Genomic DNA, 23,020 nt, shown 5'->3' on the forward strand with positions numbered 1-23,020 from the left:
TTATTCCATTGGTCTAAACCATCCCTACAGAATGGATCTGCTTTTGACATGTTCTTGGGAAGAACAACTCTCTCTGCTTTTGGCTAAACACCAACTGTATTTATTAGATTAGTTATATAGGTCATATGATGTATCAGGCTTTATAGGGCTAAGAATGCCATGGAAGGGGGCAGGGGGATTCCTTAAAACCTTCTAAAGAACAAGAGTGGAAGTGATGACCACAGCAACCAATCACATTGTAAACCAATCACATTGTAACTAACAGTTTACAGAATGTACTAGACAAAATGTTAGCTATTGATGGGCAACACAACCACTTTTACCAGTTAGAAGGTTTGATAGGTCTAATCCTAGTTGTTATTTATAAACAACACCCCCCCCCCCCAAAAAAAAAAAAAAAGGAGAAAAAGGTCTCCTTGTCCAAGAGAAAAAAAAAAAACATCATCAGCACAGTGCAACAATACAGTCTCTACTGCCTCAAATCCAGCATTTTGCCCACAAATAGAAATCAGGTGATCACTGAGCTTGTTAGAAAACATGGCCAGAAGATCAATCCTACCGTGCATGATTATCTACTGCCACAGGTAAAGCCTGAAATAATCCGCTTGCTCAGCCCAAACCTGTACAGCTAGATTGCATCAAAGTTGGCCACCACTGTGGATCATCACTCATGATCATGTGGATCATCACTGTGAGTCATCACTCATGTTCAGTAGAAGTGTCCCATCTGTGTGTAGGGCTATACAATCACCTTCTATACGACGCCAGTCAGGAGGCACACACTATAACAAGCAATGACTCGAGAGCATTCTGAAATTTGTGTTGCCATAAAGCCACAGGAATCACAGACAATGCCTATGCAGAAACATAAAAATAACCAATAGACCCCAAAAGGGGCTGAATTAACGGACTCATTGCTTATCTTGTATATAATAGTCTAAACAAATCTGCATACTCTGGATTCTGTAGGATAAAACACACAATACTTTGAGGGGAAGCTGCATGATACGGTTGGGTAGTACCTACATGTTATCATTGTCACAGTGTTCAAGCAGGCAAACGGAGGGGTGGAAGTGGTGATAGCAAAGGGTAATTCGCATAAATCTCTTTTTAAACAGAAACATTTGTAATACAGAATATAAGCAATTTCATTTATAAAATTATGCTACTTTCTTTTGGCAGGTATAAAAACTAGATCTAAAGTGAATATTCGACTTGTCTAACAGAAACACGCTTAGCACCGTGTTAGGGAGAAGTTCACGCTTTGGGGTAGAATCTTTGGAACCCTAAGAGAGGCGGGAGTAAGTGGCGGAGAAACTCTGTAATGGGATCATTGTAACATAAGGGGCAATAAAGTGCATTCAACAGGAATAGTAGAGTCGAAGTATTTTGCTAATATTAGTAGGTATATGGGGAAGGGGGGGAATAAAATTCAAGAGCGGTAAAGGAGCACTGCACGTTTCGGTCCGTGATGTCATTGAAAGTTAACTAGTTAAACTGTATGATTGTCAACACAATATATAATATATACTATGAATATAATTTCCCCAACCACTCCAGTCCCATTAATAGATAATGTAGGGTTTGCACTAGGGATTTATCCTAATGTCATTTCATAAGTTGTTCCCTCCACTTCTATGACATCATAAGGACAGAAGGCACAGAATGAAATTAGAAACAAAATTCTAGTATAAGACCAACCCTATAATTTGTTTAAATGTGGTTCCAGCTTCCCAAAGACAAACTAATATTAAATAAAACACTAGTATGTTTGACACACATAGTGAAGCTATGCAATACGCGATTCTCAAACTGCTGAAGCACAGCTCCAAGATTACTCTGCCAATTGCGTACACTGAAGAGATCGCTGGGCGACGTACAGAACTTCAATAGCAGGTAGAGAGCCCCAAGTTACCACACCTGCAAAGCATGAAGGAAACAGAAGGGATAAAGCTGGACCTGGGCATCCGTTTTATCCTGAAAGCCTTTGGTTTTGGGCTGGTTTCGGGTTTACCCCTCTAGTTGTGCTTGGCCCTGCCTCCTTTTAAATAGGACTTCCAACGACGCACAAAGTCTCTAAATATTGAAGACCCATCCACGCTGGCAAGAAGTTGCAGTTGATTAATATGGGTAGTGTGATAGTCCCAGCGGGCAAGGTTAGGGGCAGTGCCTAGCATGAAGTGTCTTAAGTCATAAATGCTTCCAGAACCTGTGTCATACAGAGGCAGCATGGCACGGAGTGACTCCATGCCTCGCTCATATAGCAGCCATGCCTCTTTGCCTTGCTTCTCCCCAGCAGTTTCTTTAAGATCGTAGAGACCGAGCAGAGCATAAATGAAGCCATTTAAGACAAAGGAGCTAGGTGTAGTAGGGTATTCCTCATACCAGTCATACTTGTTCATAAACACAGCTTTCACACCATGCTTCTCTGAGGGCAACTTGAAAGGAGCAGTCGCTTTGAGTGCAGAGTCCAGATATACTTGCTCCTTGGTGAGCAGGTAGGCACGGACCAGTGTAGATAATGCCTGTCCTTGGGCCATAGCGGAGTACCAACCTGGTTCCAGAGATTTAAACCCCTCCCCCAGTTTTCGGGTCACCATAATTGGCCAACCACCCTTGGCGTCTTGATTCCTCACCAGCCAATCACTGGCAGCAAAGAAGGCAGCTGTGTGGGCAGTAGTTGAGATAGTGACATTATCCAAAAAACCACTGCCTCTTACCACAAGACGGACAACCTTCTTTGGCATGATCTTAGTCTGACGCACAGCCTTTGTGTTTGATAGACCAACTCCCTTCTTTAGATCAGTCAAAAGATCACGAGTCAGTGTGCTCCATGTGGTCCGGGGCCCAATACCATAAAAGATGTCATGGTTCTGGAAAGCTATCAGCTGTGTATTGGTAACGTAGTGTATGGTGAAAAGCTGATTCTTCTCAGTGGTCTCCAGCACCACAGAGACACTGCCATTAGTCAGGAACTTCAAGTCGAGAGACAAGATGAAGTCTCTTGTATTACCCAGTGGTAGCCAAGCACCCTCAGAATTTTCTGTCCAAAAGGCAAAAGAAAATAGAAAAAAAACTTGTATGAGGGGCACAAAATATATACATACAACACATATACATATTCTATAATTTATTATACATTATTCCATCATAACATTGTAAGGCTGGGTATACATTAGTCCATGTGTACCCTGCCAGACATCGCCGCTGATGGGATGCAGCAAGGGCATACACATGATATACGTGCATATCATGGGTGCACACTAGATGATGTGCCGTGTGTGTGTGTGTGTGTGTGTGTGTGTGTGTGTGTGTATATGCATGCATGTATGTGTAGCTTTCTACTGAGAGGGGGAGGGGAAATACAGGGTGATGAATACTCCTGGTCTAGGGTATCTAACATGGGCCCTCAAGCTGCTGTGGAACAACAAATCCCAGCATGCCCTGCCAGGTTTTTTTTAATTAGTGTATGGTATAACTGTGACAGGGCATGCTGGGATGTATAGTTACACAGCAGTGGAGTTGAATACCCATGCCATAGACATTGCAAAAAATGAGTCACATCACATGTAGTCCATAGGATACAAATGCATGGAAAAAAATAAGAATTTACTCACCGGTAATTCTATTTCTCGTAGTCCGTAGTGGATGCTGGGTACTCCGTAAGGACCATGGGGTATAGACGGGCTCCGCAGGAGACTGGGCACTCTTAAAAGAAAGATTAGGTACTATATCTGGTGTGCACTGGCTCCTCCCTCTATGCCCCTCCTCCAGACCTCAGTTAGGGAAACTGTGCCCGGAAGAGCTGACATTACTAGGAAAGGATTTGGAATCCAGGGTAAGACTCATACCAGCCACACCAATCACACCGTACAACTCGTGATAACTATACCCAGTTAACAGTATGAACAATAACTGAGCCTCTCTCAACAGATGGCTCATACAATAACCCTTTAGTTAAGCAATAACTATATACATGTATTGCAGAGAGTCCGCACTTGGGACGGGCTCCCAGCATCCACTACGGACTACGAGAAATAGAATTACTGGTGATTAAATTCTTATTTTCTCGGACGTCCTAGTGGATGCTGGGTACTCCGTAAGGACCATGGGGATTATACCAAAGCTCCCAAACGGGCGGGAGAGTGCGGAAGACTCTGCAGCACCGAATGAGCAAACTCAAGGTCCTCCTCAGCCAGGGTATCAAACTTGTAGAATTTTGCAAAAAAGTGTTTGAACCCGACCAAGTAGCAGCTCGGCAAAGTTGTAAAGCCGAGACCCCTCGGGCAGCCGCCCAAGAAGAGCCCACCTTCCTCGTGGAATTGGGCTTTTACTGATTTAGGATGCGGCAGTCCAGCCGCAGAATGTGCAAGCTGAATCGTGCTACAGATCCAGCGAGCAATAGTCTGCTTTGAAGCAGGAGCACCCAGCTTGTTGGGTGCATGCAGGATAAATAGCGAGTCAGTTTTTCTGACTCTAGCCGTCCTGGAAACAAAGTTTCAGGGCCCGGACTACGTCCAGCAACTTGGAATCCTCCAAATCCCTAGTAGCCGCAGGCACCACAATAGGTTGGTTCAAATGAAACGATGATACCACCTTAGGGAGAAATTGGGGACGAGTCCTCCATTCTGCCCTTTCCATATGGAAGATCAGATATGGGCTTTTACATGACAAAGCCGCCAATTCTGACACACGCCTAGTCCAAGCTAAGGCCAAAAGCATGACCACTTTCCACGTGAGATATTTTAGCTCCACGGTCTTAAGTGGCTCAAACCAGTGGGATTTTAGGAATCCAACACACGTTAAGATCCCAAGGTGCCACTGGAGGCACAAAAGGGGCTGAATATGCAGCACCCCTGTAACAACGTCCGAACTTCAGGCAGTGAAGCCAGTTCTTTTTGAGAGAAAAAGGGATAGGGACGAAATCTTGGCCTTTATGGATCCTAATTTTAGACCCATTGTCACTCCTGACTGTAGGAAGTGCAGGAATCGACCCCCCTGGAATTCCTCTGCAGGGCCTTCCCGGCCACACACCAAGCAACCTATTTTCGCCATATACAGTGAAAAAGTCTTGCTGTCACGTCTTTCCTAGCCTTTATCAGCGTAGGAATAACTGCATCCGGAATGCCCTTTTCCGCTAGGATCCGGCGTTCAACCGCCATGCCGTCCAACGCAGCCGCGGTAAGTCTTGGATCAGACAGGGTCCCTGTTGCAACATGTCCTGACTGAGAGGCAGAGGCCATGGGTCCTCTGAGAGCATTTCTTGCAGTTCCGGGTACCGAGTCCTTCTTGGCCAATCCGGAGCAAAGAATATTGTTCACACTCCTCCGTTTATTACAATTCTCAGCCCTTGGGTCTGAGAGGAAGAGGGAATATATAGACCGACTGGAAAACCCACGGTGTTACTAGTGCGACCACAGCTATCGCCTGAGAGTCCCTTGACCCAGCGTAAAACCTTTTTTATCTTTTTATTGAGGTGGGACGCCATGTAGTCCACCTGAGGCAGTTTCCATCAATTTGCAAAACTGCGTGAAGACTTCCTGATGAAGTCACCACTTTCCCGGGTGGAGGGCGTGTCCACTCCCGGAATGAACACTGCTGACAGTGCGCTTACTTGATTCTCCGCCCAGCGAAGAATTCTGGTGGCTTCTACCCTCGCCACCCTGCTCCTTGTGCCGCCCTGGCGGTTTACATGAGCCCCTGCGGTCTGACTGGATCAGAACCGGTTGGTCGCGAAGCAGGAACTCCGCTTGACTTAGGGCGTTGTATATGGCCCTTAGTTCCAGGATATTGATGTGAAGGCAAGTCTGTTGGCTTGACCACAAACATTGGAATTTTCTTCCTTGTGTAACTGCCCCCCACCCTCGGAGGCTTGCATCCGTGGTCACCAGGACCCAGTCCTGAATGCCGAATCTGCGGCCCTCGAGAAGGTGAGCACTCCGCAGCCACCACAGGAGAGACACCCTGGCCCTGGGGGATAGGGTGATTAACCGATGCATCTGAAGATGTGATCCGGACCACTTGTCCAGTAAGTTCCATTGTCCTTGCATGGAACCAGCCGAAGGGGATGGCCTCGTATGATTATTATTTATTTATTTATTTATTAACAGTTTCTTATTTGATATATGATGCCATCATCCTTCCCAGGACTCGAGTGCAGTGATGCACTGACACCTGTTTTGGTTTTCAATGGATTCCTTACCAGTGTCATGAGCTCCTGAGCTCTCTCTATCGGGAGATAAACCCTCTTCTGGTCTGTGTCTAGGATCATGCCTAGGCGAGGCAGATGAGCTGTAGGAACCAACTGCGACTTCGGAATATATAGAATCCAGTCGTGTTGCCGTTTCACTTCCAGAGAAGGTGATACGCTGTCCAGCAACTGCTCTCTTGATCTCGCTTTTATGAGGAGATCATCCAAGTATGTGATAATAGTGACACCTTGCTTCCGCAGGAGCACCATCATATCCGCCATTACCTTGGTGAAATTGGTAATGACAATCCCGTACCGCAATTCTGAGGTACGCCTGATGAGGTGGATAAATGGGGACACGAAGGTATGCATCCCTTATGTCCCGATTCATTTCAGGCTTGCAATGACCGCTCTTAGCGATTCCATCTTGAACCTGAACCTTTTCAGGTATATGTTCAGGGATTTTAATACAATATGGGTCTAACCGAACCGTCGGGTTTCGGGATTATAACATGGTCGAATAATAACACCCTCTTGTTGAAGGAGGGGACCCTTGACCACCACCTGTTGAAGATACAATTTACGAATTGCAGTTAACACTGGCTCCCTCTCTTGGGGGGAAGCCCGCCGGGTCCTCGGTGAGGGGGCATCTTCTCACAGTCCAGCCTGTATCCCTGCGATACAATTTCTATTGCCCAGGGATCTAACAGGGAGTGAACCCACTTGTGGCTGAACTTACGAAGGCGTGTCCCCACCGGGCCTAGCTCCGCCTATGGAGCCCCAGCGACATGCGGTGGATTTTTGTAGAGGCCGGGGAGGACTTCTGTTCCTGGGGACTAGCTGTGTTGTACAGCTTCTTTCCTCTGCCCCCGGCTCTGACAAGAAAGGACGCACCTCAGACTTTGTTTCTTTATTCGAAAAGCTGCATTTAATAATGTCGTGCTTTCCTAGGCTGTGCAGGAATATAAGGCAAAATATCAGAATTACCAGCTATAGCTGTGGAGACCAGACCCAAGAACCTTTCTCCACACAATCCTCAGCCTTCCATGTGCCTCTTAAGTCGGCATCATCTGTCCAATGTATATTCTACAGGACACGTCAAGCAGAAATCGACATAGCTTTTGTCTCTAGGACCCAGTATACTCATGTCCCTTTGGGCATGCTTTATAATTATATATCTATCACTTAAGACAGCATCTTAAAATATTTATATGCATACTAGGGTCTCAATCTCTGCTGATAAGGTACCTGTCCATGCTGCCACAGCGCTATAAACCCATGCCGACACAATCGCCGGTCTGGGTAGTATACTAGAATGTGCACACTATCTGCAGGATCCCTGAGAATAGCTAGTGCAAACAGGACACCCAAGGGGAAGATTCTCAACACATCCTGGCCCTAGTGGGGAAAGGATACAGCCTGAGAATTCTCTTGTGGGAAGCTGCCGTCTCTTGTCTGGAGATTCCCGCTCTTTTTCCTCATGAGAGGAGGGAAATTTACCTTAGCATTCTTCCCCTTAACATGTGTACTCTCGTGTCAGGGACAGATGAGTCATCAGTGATATGCAAATCATCTTTTATTCCAATAATCATATATTGAATATCTTTTAGCCCTCTTGGCTGTAACTTTGCATTATCGTAGTCGACAGTGGAGTTAACTCCATGTCGATACTTTGCTATTTTGGATAGTGAACATAGAGAGACTCTGAAGGACTCTGTGACATAGGGACAGACCAGGGTAGATTTCCTTTCTGTTCCCTAACCTTTTGTGCAATAATTTTACCTCAGCACTTACACATATCCAAACAGGTGTCGGCGTTGTCGACGGAAACACCCTCCCACACACATATCCGCTCTATCACCTCCTTAGAGGAGCCTTTTACCTCAGACATGTCGACACACGCGTACCGACACACCACACACACAGGGGATGCTCTATTTGAAGACAGTTCCCCCACCAGGCCCTTTGGAGAGACAGAGAGAGAGTATGCCAGCACACACCACAGCGCTATATAATACAGGGATGTACACTATACTGAGTGATTTTTCCCCTATAGCAGCTTATATACACAGTTTTGCGCCTAAATTTATGTGCCCCCCCCCCCCCCCCCCCTCTCTTTTTTACCCTTTGTGTACCAGGATACTGCAGGGGAGAGCCTGGGGAGCTTCCTTCCAGCTGAGCTGTGAAGAGAAAATGGCGCCGGTGTGCTGAGGAAGAAGGCCCGGCCCCCTCAGCGGCGGGCTTCTGTCCTTTTATGTACTTTAATGGCGGGGGTTAATGCACATATACAGTTTATCAGACTGTATTATATGCTTTTCGCCAAGTAAGGTAATCTAATTGCTGCCCACCCCAGCGCCCTGCACCCATCAGTGACCGGAGTGTGTGGTGTGCTAAGGGAGCAATGGCGCACAGCTGCAGTGCTGTGCGCTACCTTAATGAAGACCGGAGTCTTCAGCCGCCGATTTTCAACTTCTCTTCGTTCTTCTGGCTCTGCAAGGGGGACGGCGGCGCGGCTCCGGGACCGGACGACCGAGGACTGGGCCTGTGTTCGATCCCTCTGGAGCCAATGGTGTCCAGTAGCCTTAGAAGCCCAAGCTAGCTGCAAGCAGGTAGGTTCGCTTCTCTCCCCTCAGTCCCACGTAGCAGTGAGTCTGTTGCCAGCAGATCTCACTGAAAATAAAAAACCTAACAAATACTTTTTCTAGGAAGCTCAGGAGAGCCCCTAGGGTGCATCCAGCTCTGGCCGGGCACAGATACTAACTGAGGTCTGGAGGAGGGGCATAGAGGGAGGAGCCAGTGCACACCAGATATAGTACCTAATCTTTCTTTTAAGAGTCCCCAGTCTCCTGCGGAGCCGGTCTATACCCCATGGTCCTTACGGAGTACCCAGCATCCACTAGGAGAAACAAATGTTAAGAACTCAAAAGATTGCCCAGTTATCGTCCTCTCAAGTCTCCTCTATTGAGCCCTACAAAGAATGTTTTCCCCACGTCAGCCTCTTTAACAAGCTTTTAACGTACTGCGGCTCCGCTAATCAATACCCATTAGGATTAACAAGTCAATCACTTCAGGAGACAATGAAGTCACTTTTGTCATCACCTTCCAGAGAAGCCCTTAGAGGATAAACTTGTAGGACAGGCTCCCCCTTCTACTCTGCTAATTAATGCATGGTAGACTCATCACACAGCTGACAAATTGGGCTGTCAGTGACCAATCAGGGACCTGAATACAGCTCTGCCTCCAAGCAGGGAGCTGGGAAAATGTCAATGTATACACAAAGCACTGGAGAAAAGGAGACTCTTATAGGGGAGCTTCTCCCAGCCAAGTGCTGAATGCATTACATAATTCCCTGTTTCATATTCCCACTACTAACATTTATACTGCGCTCTATGGACCCGACATGTGGTAACAGTTCCCTGGTGTAAGAGTCAACCCAAGATATTATTTAACAGCAGCTTCAATGATCATCTACACTCACCTGGCACAACAAAGTGTCTGACGTGGCTGCCTCTTGTCTTATCATAAACAGATGTGACAGAAGCCCCTTTAGGCACAGTCCACATGCCCTGCACACCATCAATACTCTCATCTGCCCTCTCATACACCTCCACATGGGGGGCCTTCTCAGTCAGGTTCTTGCTGTAGTGACTCAGCCCATACTGGGCAATCTGGATTGGGTAGAAGTAACCCTGTGGACCCCACTGGGTGGATAATGGGACACCTGAGAAGACAGGACAGATACAGAACACTGATAAATTTGTTTAGGAAACTTCCAGCATTTCCATGTTCACAAAAAAATAGCACTGATACACAACGACAATTATCAATAGATCATCAATTACTCGCTCACTGAGTACTTTATTTCTGAGCCCCATGAGCTGCATGCAACTATACACCAATCCTTTTGACACTGAAACCAATGTTTGTGACTAATGTGGTGGATAAATTTAATAGCCAAGCAGGAGATATGCTTACGGCATTTGAAGCTAGAGGATATCCTAAATACCTACTAGATACTGCTCTTGAACAAGTAACATCTATGGAGAGGACACAAATGCTGCAACCAAAAATAAAAGGTACAGAAAACCGTAAGGGGATAGAATTTGCATTTATTTCTAAGTATAATAATTGTTCTGGAAAAATTAAACAAATCATTAAGAACAACTATAATATTTTGAAATCTGACTCAATTCTTAAAAATCTTATTCCATCAGATCCTAATTTTATTTTTAAGAAAAATAGGTCTCTGAAAACATTACTTGCCCCTAGTTGTGTAGATGGTCAAAAACGGGTGGCTACAGAAACAGTGCCGCTTTTTCAAATGTGGTAAAAGTCGATGCACAACATGCCAACATGTCATCAACAGGACAATAAATCTGCCCCAATTCATTCAGAAAAAGAACAAAAAAATTCTTCTTTTAACAAATGCGACACCAGTTGGGTTATATATGTGCTAACTTGTGTCTGTAATTTGAAATATATAGGGAGAACCACAAGATCCCTGAAAATTTGCCTGGTGGAACATCGGAGAAATATACTAAAGAAATTACAAAACCATAGTGTACCAAGGCATTTCTCTATGTTCCATGAGGGTAACCCTAGTTCCTTGAGGGTAATAGGTTTGGAACATATTCCATCCACCTATCGGGGCGGGGATCGGTTTAATAGACTCTGCAGGCAAGAAGTATTCTGGACCTTTCAACTCAACACGCTCCATCCACAGGGTCTTAATGAGGCACTAGAACTCAATTCGGTCCTATAGAGTTCGGCCGTTGCACCCAGTCCACGGAATGGTCCATGTAGCTATTGGGTTCCGTGGACGGATGTTATCGGTGATCTCTGTAGGTTCATAATTGGGTTTGAATACACTATTAAGAAACAATCTCCACCCCCCCCCCTCCCTCCCTCTTCTTTCTCCTCCCCCTTCTTCTTGTTTATACATTCCATCTATTAATTTTAGTAAAAAGGTATCATTTATGTGATCAAATATGATTATTTATAGAATAGAATAGTTAAAGAATTATATTTATCCATTTGTTTTTAAATCTGTATATGACTGTTTTTTTATTATTTTCATGGATTGCACTTGTTATGAAAGTTATGTAATTAATTTTTTGGAGTATTCGGAATCCTTCTATATATTCCTCTTAGTTATTTTGGATTATATCTCGAATAAGAAATTTATGAGATTATATATGTGACTATTTGTAGTGGGGCATCTAAGGAATCTATTATATACCCTTTTAACATTAATAATGGGCTTTATGTTTCCTATTGTGCACACCACTATTATAACAGTCTTTCCTATAAGTTTAAATAAACTGTATATATGGTGTGCTCTACTAAGGGCAAATGCCCATACTAGTAATGGTGTTCTTTCAGTCTGGTAATGAACACTTATTTACAACCAATGAATGCCGATTTGGGTCCGGTCACGTGACCGGCCATAAATCTGGCTTTGTTGTATGGTATTGTTTTTATCTTTGATTGGCTGATAAAAGACCATGTGGCCGCCTTCATAATCAGCCTCGGCTGTACGTCACTTTGGACGGCCCCATGATCCTCTACGAATCCCGGACTGTGACCGCACATGTGACTGGTCACATGGCCGGGTATTATCATGTGACCGTTCGATTCTGCAGCTTATAGGCCGAGTGAGGTCACGTGACTTATATGTCGTCATTGGTGGGCATAACAAAACAATGCCACATGACAGGATCCAACCAATGAATTGAATGAAACACATTCTCATTAGTTTTATTCCGATCATGTGATCGGGACTAATTATAAATAAATTATAAATATTACTTTATTAATACACTATCCAACCAGTTTTAATATATTTTAAGAAATAGTTTTGCCTCCTTTATAGTTTAACATTAACATCAAAAGGTTTTTAGTGTGTGTTAAGTTGATTAATTAATTTAGTGATACCCAATAGGATGTAAGCATGTTTAGATGTACCATATATAAAAGGGGATTAGGGTAGTTTATGCACACTTCACAAAGCTGCCCAGAGCAGCGAAACGCGTCAGGAGAAACCAACTACTACATACACCTACTACACCAAGAAAGACCTGTGGTTCCATTGCTGCCTTTACAAGATTCTGGAGGACTTTGACGGTAATTCACCAATCCGGCTCTATTTCCAAGCCTTCCAAGCCTTTTGTGGACCAGGATACCTACCAAAATTGCGTGGAGTTCAGCTGCTTTCAGGCACCATCGCTATGGATCCTCATATAGGAACACAAGGCTGGTAACATTGATTTTGACATCTTTAAGTCCTCATGTGTGAATCTGACTAATCTATCAGGAACACGGTCATAAGGTGTTGCAAAAACAACAGCAGTATATAGTCAATTTTTTCCTTATCCCCATTTGTCAATGGACATCATCTATATTCTCATGTGAGATCTGTTAACTCAATTTTAATTTTATCTTAAATCTTATCTTTTTAACACCAATATATTAAATGTGTTCAGGAATTTGAATCTAGCGCTGTTTTCCTTTTCTTTTACTTTATGTATATGTAGGGAGATTGACTATCTCCCTTATACAGCAGCTAGGAAAACACCCCATTCTAGCGCCCGACATTATACTTTGGTATATCCATTTCTGCACTCGCTCACTGAGTACTTTATTTCTGAGCCCCATGAGCTGCATGCAACTATACACCAATCCTTTTGACACTGAAACCAATGTTTGTGACTAATGGGGAAGCTGCATAGTGAAGTAAGCTGGGGGTGCCCGTCCCAGGCTTAGTGATGTCTCAGGATGAATACAGGCTTAGGTCACACAATTACTGCCCAAACTGCGCTTAGGAAACAGGTCCAATCGAAGACCCAATATTAAGTGTTGCTTTGTATTAATACTGGGAGGAGTGGCACTAAACTGTTAATGCTGAAAGGTATTTAAAGAATGGTTCCCCTTTCTGAGTGCCAGAAGCAAGGGTAGCCAATATTCAGGTGTGCAAAGTGCTCTGTCCCCTAACACATCATGGCAACGCGTCACTTCAGGTACGCAACACTATCTGAAAGCCCCAACATCAGTACTTGCTTAATTTCCGCAATGTTAAAGTCAGAAAACAGCAATGACATGACGCATGAGGGACAGGCCTGATGAAACGGTCCACAGCCATTAGCTCTACACATCTGGTGTTGGCATTTTCTAGAAGGGGTAAATGCATTTTTAACACATTTCCTATAGTGGAAAGGTCGTATAAGCAGGGTAAACTAGAAAGTAAAGACCACATTATCGCCATGCAGGTCATTCACCCTCCCGAATTCATGGTCAGTCGGTCTTCCTACCCTGCTAAGTGCTCTGTGAGTGGCCTGCTGCTATTGTTATTTTTGGCAATAATGTGCATTGCTTAAAATAGGATATTAAATACCTACCGGTAAATCCTTTTCTCATAGTCCATAAGGGATATTGGGACAGAATTAGTACAACGGGGTATAGATGGGTCCAAAGGAGCCAGTGCACTTTAAATTTCTTCAGCTGGGTGTGCCGGCTCCTCCCCTCTATGGCTCCTCCTACAGGTCAGTTATAGGTAAAACAGTGCCTGAAGGAGAATTACATACTTGAGAGAAGGAACAGAATAATGATGGTGAGAATTACACACCAGCACACCAAACAAAACCAAGCCAGCAACAGCTGAACAGGTAACACAGAACAGAGAACCTGCAGAAAGTAACCGCACAGAGGCGGGCGCCCAATATCCCTTATGGATTACGAGAAAAGGATTTATCGGTAGGTATTTAAAATCCTATGTTCTCTAGCATCCATAAGGGATATTGGGGACAGAATTAGTACGATGGGGATTTCCCAAAGCTTCCAGAACTTGCGGAGACTACTGCAGCACCGCCTGCCCAAACTGGATATCCTCTTTGGCCAGGATATCAAATTTGTAGATTTCACACAAGTGTTCTTCCCAGATCGGGTAGCAGCTCGGCATAGTTGTAAGGCCAAGACTTCACGGGTAGCCGCCCAGGAAGAGCCCACTGATCTTGTAGGTTGGGACTTCAGAGACTTAGGAACAGGTAAGGCTGCCGACACATAGGTCTGTTGGACAGTAAGCTTAATCCAATGAGCAATAGACTGGTTTGAAGCAGGACAACCCTTTTTCTGCGCATCAGAGCACGAACAAGGAATCCGCCTTCCTGACCCTAGCTGTGCGTTTGACATAGATCTTCAAAGCGCGCACCACACCCAAAGACTCCGGAGGAGCCGAAGCGTCAGAACAAGACGGAACCACAATAGGTTGATTCAGATGGAATGCGGAGACCACCTTCGTCAGGAACTGCTGTCTAGTCCGGAGCTCTGCTCTGTCCTCGTAAAAGATCAAGTAGGGACTTTTACGTCTAGCAGAAGCCAGGGCCAACAACATCACTGTCTTCCATGTGAGGTACTTGTCTTCTACTGTCATCAGATGCTCAAACCAGGAGGACTGTAGAAATTGCAACAACACATCCAAATCCCAGGGTGCCGTAGGCGGCACAAAGGGAGGTTGTATGTGGAGCACCCCTTGTAAGAAGGTCTAAACTTCTGGCAAAATAGGCAATTTCTTCAGAAAGGAAATTGAAAGAGATGAAATTTGGACCTTAATGGAACCCAGACACGAGTCTTCATCCACAACAGCCTGCAGGAAACGTAGTAAATATCCCAAGTGAAACTCCGCGGCGGATACGTGCGTTCCTCGCACCAAGAGACATATCTCCTCCAGATATGATGATAACATGACAGATTTTCTGGCTTGCACCATAGTGGCAATTACCTTTTTGGAATGCCCTTTGTGAGCTAAGATGTTCCGCTCAACTTCCATGCCGTCAAACGAAGCCGCCGTAAGTCCGGGTAGATGAATGCTCCTTGCTGAAGATCATTTCTTAGCGGCAGAGGCCAAGGGTCTTCTATGGACATGTCCAGAAGAGTTGCATACCACGCCCTTCGGGCCAATCCGGCGGAATCAGGATTGCTCGGACTCTGATGTCTGATCCGTTGGAGCGCCCTTGGGATCAACGGGATCGGAGGGAATAGGTAGACCAGCCGGTAAGGCCACGGTGACGTCAGTGCATCCACTGCACTCGCCTGAGGGTCCCTGGTCCGCGAGCAGTAGCAACGAAGCTTCTTGTTGAGGCGAGACACCATGTCAATCTGCGGGTATCCCCATCTGTCAACAATATGTTGAAACACCTGATGATGTAATCCCCACTTCCCCGGGTGGAGGTCGTGGCGACTCAGGAAGTCTGCTTCCCAGTTGTCCACTCCCGAAATGAAAATTGCGGACAGTGCTGTTGCATTTCTTTCCGCCCAGAGAAGTATTTTTGACACTTCTCGCATGCAGGCCTTGCTTTCTGTCCCTCCTGGTTGAATGATGTACGCCACTGCCGTGGCGATGTCCGACTGAACCTGGATCGCCCAATCCCTGAGCAGAGAGGAGGCCTGAAGCAGAGCATTGTATATCGCACATAGTTCCAGAATGTTGATCGCGAGTAGGGCCTCTTGGGCAGACCACCTACCCTGGAACTGCGCCCCCTGGGTGACCGCTCACCATCCTCGGAGACTCGCATCCGTCATGAGGAGGGTCCAATCCTGAATCCTAAAACGTCAACCTCCCAGCAGGTTGGAAGACTGCACCCACCACAGGAGCGAAATCCTGGCCTGGGGTGACAGCTGAATCATTTGGTGCATCTGGAGATGTGAACCGGACCACTTATTAAAGGATGACCAATTGAAAAGGTCTGGCATGGAACCAGCCGAACTGTATCGCCTCGTACGTGGCCACCATCACCTTGTCTTCTGTGAGAAACACTCTGAGCTACAGTATCCAGTATCATACGCAGAAACAGGAGCCGTGAGATGGTTCCAGCTGAGACTTCTGTAGACTGAAGATCCACCCCTGGTGAGACAGAAGTTGGATAGTGCAATCCAATATGAAGCAATAGAAGCTCACTGGAACTTGCTTTAATGAGGCGATTGTCCAAGTAAGGGACAATGTTGACCCCCTGGACTCTGAGCTGCAACATAATTTCCGCCATCACCTTCGTGAACACCCTCAGCGCTGTAGACAGGCCGAAGGGCAATGCTTGAAACTGGTAGTGATCGCTTAGTAGGGCGAACCGTAGATAGGCCCGATAAGGAGGCCAAATCGGGATATGCAGGTAGGCATCCTTGATATCCACGGACATGAGAAATTCCTGTTGTTCCAGGCCCGCGATCACCGCTCTCAAAGATTCCATCTTGAATTTGAAAACCTTCTGGTAAGGTTTCAAGTTCTCTCAGACCAGTCTTATTTTGGCACTACAAAGACTGGAGTAGTAACCTTATCCTTGTTGTAGCAGGGGTACTGGAACAACGACCTACGACTGGACCAACTTGTCGATGGCCAGTAGTAGCGTAACATTTTCCAAAGCTGGCAAGCCTGATTTGAAAAATCGTTGGGGAGGAGCAGTGTCGAACTCCAGCGTGTAACCATGAGAGATAAGGTCCCTCACCCAGACATCTTGGCAGGAACCGTCCCAGATGTGGCTGTAGTAATGTAATCGAGCTTCCACTGCGAGATCCGCTTGGGGTGGGTGGCTACCATCATGCTGAAATCTTAGCGGAAGCTGAACTGGTGCTCTGGTCCAGAGAGCCGGCAACAGCCGGTTTCTTAGGCTTACCTCTGGAGCCTCTAGCTGCATTGGAGGCACCCCGGGCCCTAGATCGTAATCTGAAGGACAGAAAGGACTGAGTAGACAGTCCCGGTACGGCACGCCTAGCAGGCGGAGCCCCTGAAAGGAGAAACGTGGATTTCCCAGCAGTAGCTTTGGAGATCCATGCGTCCAATTCACCTCCAATTCACAGCCTGATGTTTAGCAGCCAGATTTGCCACTGCTTGTTGTAGTTCCTGAGTTTTATTGCCATTTGCAGTGAGTTGGGATGACATATCAGACATCATAGTTTTGATAGCCCCCAGCCAGGAGGGCCCTGGACTACATTGCTCACATGATATTGAGTCAGATGAGCTAGGGGAAAATATAGCATTAAACACACTGCATAACTTTTGTTTTACCATTGTGAAAAGAAACAGGTACAATACACGTACAATATGGGTGGTACTCAGTTTGCCGGCTGTTGGGATCCCGGCGCACAGTATACCGGCGCCGGAATTCTGACACACCGACAACTGTTCTCCCTCTTCGGGGTCCACGCCCCCCCCCCTGGAGGGAGAATAAATAGCGTGTGCCACGGTGCCCGCAGTGTGGCGAGCGCAGCGAGCCCACAAGGGGCTCATTTGCGATCGCCCAGCTGTCGGTATGCCGGCGGTCAGAATCCCATACCATACTACACCCATACAAATACAGCCTGAAACACAATACAAGCCTGCCCTATTTCATGTGAGAGAGGAGACACTGGAGAGTGGACACCAGCGCACTCAGCGCTGCACAGCCCCAGTGAGGCGGTCAGCACTTTATACAAACATATAAACAGTGAGCCTGTCTAATGAAAAATCCCTCAGAGGGATGATATTTGTGCACAAAATAGCAGCTCTCCCCCTCTACACCCTGTACCAGTGATCCAGCGTGTGACCGTTATGGAGGAGCTGTGTGAGGCTGCTGCTTATGCAGAGGAAGGCACCAAAATGCCGCTGAGCCCGCTCTGATGTAGCTCCGCCCCCGGGCGCCAGAGCTACTGTGTATTTTTTATACTGGCCAGGCTCCTAAATGTTAGTAACCTCGCATAACTGCTTGGCACCATGTAATAAGCCAGTATCACGCAGGGGTCAAAGCGCCTCACCCGCGCTTTTGCAGCACAGTGAACCGTCAAACGCAGCCGTGGTAAGTCTTGGAACAGACAGGGCCCCTGTTGCAACAGATCCTGTTTGAGAGGCAGAGGCCATGGGTCCTCTGTGAGCATTTCTTGCAGTTCCGGATACCAAGTCCTTCTTGGCCAATCTGGAACAATGAGTATTATTCTTAATCCTCTTTTTCTTACGATTCTCAGCACCTTGGGTATGAGAGAAAGAGGAGGAAACACATAAACCGACTGGAACACCCACGGTGTCACTAGAGCGTCCACAGCTATCGCCTGAGGGTCTCTTTTTGTTTAGGCGGGATGCCATCATGTCCACCTGTGGCAGTTCCCATCGATTTGTAATCTGTGTGAAGACTTCTTGATGAAGTCCTCACTCTCCCGGGTGGAGGTCGTGCCTGCTGAGGAAGTCTGCTTCCCAGTTGTCCACTCCCGGAATGAACACTACTGACAGTGCTTGCACGTGATTCTCCGCCCAGCGAAGAATTCTGGTGGCTTCTGCCATCGTCACCCTGCTTCTTGTGCCGCCCTGGCGGTTTACATGAGCCACTGCGGTGATGTTGTCTGACTGAATCAGCACCGGTTGGTTTGCGAAGCAGAGGCTCCGCTTGACTCAGGGCGTTGTATATGGCCCTTAGTTCCAGGATATTGATGTGCAGACAAGTCTCCTGACTTGACCACAGCCCCTGGAAGTTTCTTCCCTGAGTGACTGCCTCCCACCCTCGGAGGCTTGCATCCGTGGTCACCAGGATCCAGTCCTGTATGCCGAACCTGCGGCCCTCGAGAAGGTGAGCACTCTGCAGCCACCACAGAAGAGACACCCTGGCCCTGGGGGATAGGGTGATCAGCCGATGCATCTGAAGATGCGATCCGGACCACTTGTCCAACAGATCCCACTGAAAGGTCCTCGCATGGAACCTGCCGAAGGGAATGGCTTCGTATGACGCCACCATCTTTCCCAGGACTCGCGTGCATTGATGCACCGACACCCGTTTTGGTTTTAAGAGGTCTCTGACCAGAGTCACGAGCTCCTGGGCCTTCTCCTCCGGGAGAAATACCTTCTTCTGGTCTGTGTCCAGAATCATGCCCAGGAAGGGCAGTCTCGTCGTAGGAATCAGCTGCGACTTTGGAATATTCAGAATCCAGCCGTGCTGTAGTAACACCTCCCGAGAGTGTGCTACGCTGATCAGCAACTGCTCTCTGGACCTCGCCTTTATGAGGAGATCGTCCAAGTATGGGATAATTGTGACTCCTTGCTTCCGCAGGAGCACCATCATTTCCGCCATTACCTTCGTAAATATTCTCGGTGCCGTGGACAGACCAAACGGCAACGTCTGGAATTGGTAATGACAGTCCTGTACCACAAATCTGAGGTACTCCTGATGAAGTGGATAAATGGGGACATGCAGGTAAGCATCCTTTATGTCCAGAGACACCATAAAATCCCCCTCTTCCAGGCAATAACCGCCCTGAGCGATTCCATCTTGAACTTGAACCTTTTCAGGTAAATATTTAGGGATTTTAAATTCAATATGGGTGTGACCGAACCGTCCGGTTTCGGAACCACAAACATTGTGGAATAGTAACCCCCCTTCCCTGTTGAGGGAGGGGAACCTGAACCACCACCTGCTGGAGATATAATTTGTGAATTGCCGCTAACACTACTTCCCTTTCTATGGGGGAAGCTGGCAGGGCCGATTTGAGGCAACGGTGAGGGGGCATCATTTCGAATTCCAGCTTGTATCCCTGAGACACAATCTGTATAGCCCAGGGATCCACCTGTGAGCGAACCCACTGGTGGCTGAAATTTCGGAGACGCACCCCCACTGCTCCTGGCTCCACTTGTGGAGCCCCGGCGTCATGCGGTGGATTTAGTGGAAGCCGGGGAGGACTTCTGTTCCTGGGAACTAGCTGTATTGTGCAGCTTCTTTCCTCTACCCCTGTCTCTGGCAAGAAAAGACGCACCTCGGACTTTGCCTCTTTGCGATCGAAAGGACTGCATTTGGTAATACGGTGCCTTCTTAGGTTGTGAGGGAATATATGGCAAAAAATTTGACTTCCCAGCTGTAGCTGTGGAAACTAGGTCCGAGAGACCGTCCCCAAATAATTCCTCACCCTTATAAGGTAAAACCTCCATGTGCTTTTTTGAGTCGGCATCACCTGTCCATTGCCGAGTCCACAGGACCCTTCTGGCAGAAATTGACATTGCATTTATTCTAGAGTCCAGTAGGCAAATGTCCCTCTGGGCATCCCTCATATATAGGACAGCATCTCTTATATGCCCCAGGGTCAGTAATATAGTATCCTTGTCCAAGGTATCAAGTTCCTCAGACAGGGTATCTGTCCATGCTGCTACAGCACTACACATCCAGGCCGACGCAATTGCCGGCCTCAGTAGGGTACCTGAATGTGTATTAACGGACTTCAGGATACCTTCCTGCTTCCTATCCGCAGGATCCTTTAGGGAGGCCGTATCCTGTGACGGCAGGGCCACCTTCTTAGATAAGCGTGTCAAAGCTTTGTCTACTCTAGGGGAGGATTCCCAGCGTAACCTGTCCGTTGGCGGGAAAGGATACGCCATAAGTAACCGTTTGGAAATCTGCACTTTCCTATCAGGAGAATCCCAAGCTTTTTCACATAACTCATTTAACTCATGTGAAGGGGGAAAAGTCACTTCTTGCCTTTTTTCCCCAAACATATAAACCCTCTTGTCAGGGACAGGGTTTACCTCTGAAATGTGCAATACATCCTTCATTGCTATAATCATGTAGCGGATGGCTTTAGCCATTTTAGGCTGCAACTTTGCATCATCGCCATCGACACTGGAGTCAGAATCCGTGTCGATATCTGTGTCAACAATCTGGGATAGTGGGCGCTTCTGAGACCCTGACGGCCTCTGCGCTGTAGGATCAGGCATGGGTTGAGACCCTGACTGTCCCAAGGCTTCAGCTTTATCCAACCTTTTATGCAAGGAGTTGACATTATCATTTAACACCTTCCACATATCCATCCAATCAGGTGTCGGCGCCGTCGGCGGCAACCCCACATTCATCTGCACCTGCTCTGCTTCCACATAGCCTTCCTCGTCAAACATGTCGACACAATCGTACCAACACACCACACACACACAGGGGATGCTCTATTTGAGGACAGACCCCCCACAAGGCCTTTTGGAGAGAGAGAGAGAGTATGCCAGCACACACCCCAGCGCTATATAACCCAGGAATTACACAGTAACTTAGTGTTTACCCAGTAGCTGCTGTATTAGTGATTTTGCGCTAAATTTATGTGCCCCCCCTCTCTTTTTACCCTCTTTCTACCGTGATTCTGCAGGGGAGAGCCTGGGGAGCTTCCTCTCAGCGGAGCTGTGGAGAGAAAATGGCGCTGGTGAGTGCTGAGGAAGCCCCGCCCCCTCAGCGGCGGGCTTCTGTCCCGCGATTTTGTGTAAAAATAATGGCGGGGGCTCATGCATATATACAGTGCCCAGCTGTATATATGCTCTATTATGCCAGGAGGTACTCAATTGCTGCCCCCTGCACCCTACAGTGACCGGAGTGTGCGGGTTTAATGTGGGAGCAATGGCGCACAGCTGCAGTGCTGTGCGCTACCTCATATAAGGACAGGAGTCTTCTGCCGCCGATTTTGAAGTCTTCTTGCTTCTCTTTCCGGCTTGTGCCTTCTGGCTTTGCGAGGGGGACGGCGGCGCGGCTCCGGGATCGGACGACCAAGGGTGAGTTCCTGTGTTCGATCCCTCTGGAGCTAATGGTGTCCAGTAGCCTAAGAAGCACGACCTATCCGCAGTTAGTAGGTTTGCTTCTCTCCCCTCAGTCCCACGTAGCAGAGAGTCTGTTGCCAGCAGATCTCTCTGAAAATAAAAAACCTAACAAAATACTTTCTTATTAGCAAGCTCAGGAGAGCTCACTAAAGTGCACCCAGCTCTGTCCGGGCACAGATTCTAACTGAGGTCTGGAGGAGGGACATAGAGGGAGGAGCCAGTGCACACCAGTAGACCTAATTCTTTCTTGGAGTGCCCTGTCTCCTGCGGAGCCCGTCTATTCCCCATGGTCCTTACGGAGTCCCCAGCATCCACTAGGACGTTAGAGAAAATGGTTTAATTGTTTTACAGCCAAATTGCCTTTATCTGGATTTCCCTTGTATATGTGGCCATTCCAAAGAACAACTTGGGCAGCATCATTGTAAAGTATTAATGCATTAATTACATTATAAATGCACCAAATCAATAGATGTTCTGGGTCAGGGTGTATCCACATTTAAGGGAAAGGCCACAGTACCATACAGTGAATGATATCGAACAGACTTACCCTCTATTCCACTGATGCACTTCACCCGGTCTCTGACTTCTACATTATAACCCTCAAAGGACATGAAGACCCCGTCGGGATGGTACGGACCTCGCTGTGCATACACTTTGGAGTAGCTGTGAGAAAACTCAAATCTTTCAAAGCCGTCATATTGAGCAATCTTTCCATACACCTCAAAGTACTTCTCCATCCAGGAAAAGGGCATGTAGACTTCATTTCCCTCTCTCCTGCAACGCACGCTCTGATCATCATTGATCACACAGTCTATCTCCTCATATTTCTGTCCAGTTCCCTTACTGCCCACCAGAGGTGGTGCCTTCTGCTGCTCCTGGGGGGAGGCCTCCTCAGATCTGGGCTGGCCGTGCGCTACATTACTTTCCGAAGCTGCTGCCCTCTTCTCCACACTGTCCACTCGCAGACCTGCTTCTGGTGCCCATGGTAAGGTAGAAATATGGTCATTGGATGAACATTTGTTCCACAGTAACACTGTCACCAGGATGAAGAGGGAGCAGATGAAGATTAGTGTCTTATAGTTGACCCGAGCTGCCAAGCAACGCATGTTCAGACCATACCTATAGGAGAAACAATAAAAGGAATTAAGTACTATTAATTATCAAAGTGTAATTGAAGACTAAAGGGCCTTACAGACATGCCGATCCGCCACCGAGCTGCCCGACGGCGGATAGGTCTGACGGGCGACCCGGCGGCAGGGGGGCAG

The 23,020-nt window shown here is 47.0% G+C and overlaps 1 protein-coding gene across 5 annotated transcripts in view; it reads right to left on the bottom strand.

The window, feature by feature from the left end:
- Nucleotides 1-378: 378 nt before the first annotated feature.
- The window catches only part of GLCE (glucuronic acid epimerase), a 204,766-nt gene continuing 182,124 nt past the window's right edge, over nt 379-23,020 (bottom strand). For all 5 annotated transcript variants that reach the window (XM_063925525.1, XM_063925526.1, XM_063925524.1 and 2 more), the window contains exons 2-4: nt 22,303-22,874; nt 9,669-9,911; nt 379-3,043 (exon numbers count right to left, since the gene is read on the bottom strand). In XM_063925525.1, the coding sequence (XP_063781595.1) occupies nt 2,019-3,043; nt 9,669-9,911; nt 22,303-22,861 (1,827 nt within the window). In that variant the 5' untranslated portion in view covers nt 22,862-22,874 and the 3' untranslated portion in view covers nt 379-2,018. The remainder of the gene's footprint in view (nt 3,044-9,668; nt 9,912-22,302; nt 22,875-23,020) is intronic.

The sequence above is a fragment of the Pseudophryne corroboree genome, chromosome 6 (assembly GCF_028390025.1).
Source record: "Pseudophryne corroboree isolate aPseCor3 chromosome 6, aPseCor3.hap2, whole genome shotgun sequence".
NCBI lineage: Eukaryota > Metazoa > Chordata > Amphibia > Anura > Myobatrachidae > Pseudophryne > Pseudophryne corroboree.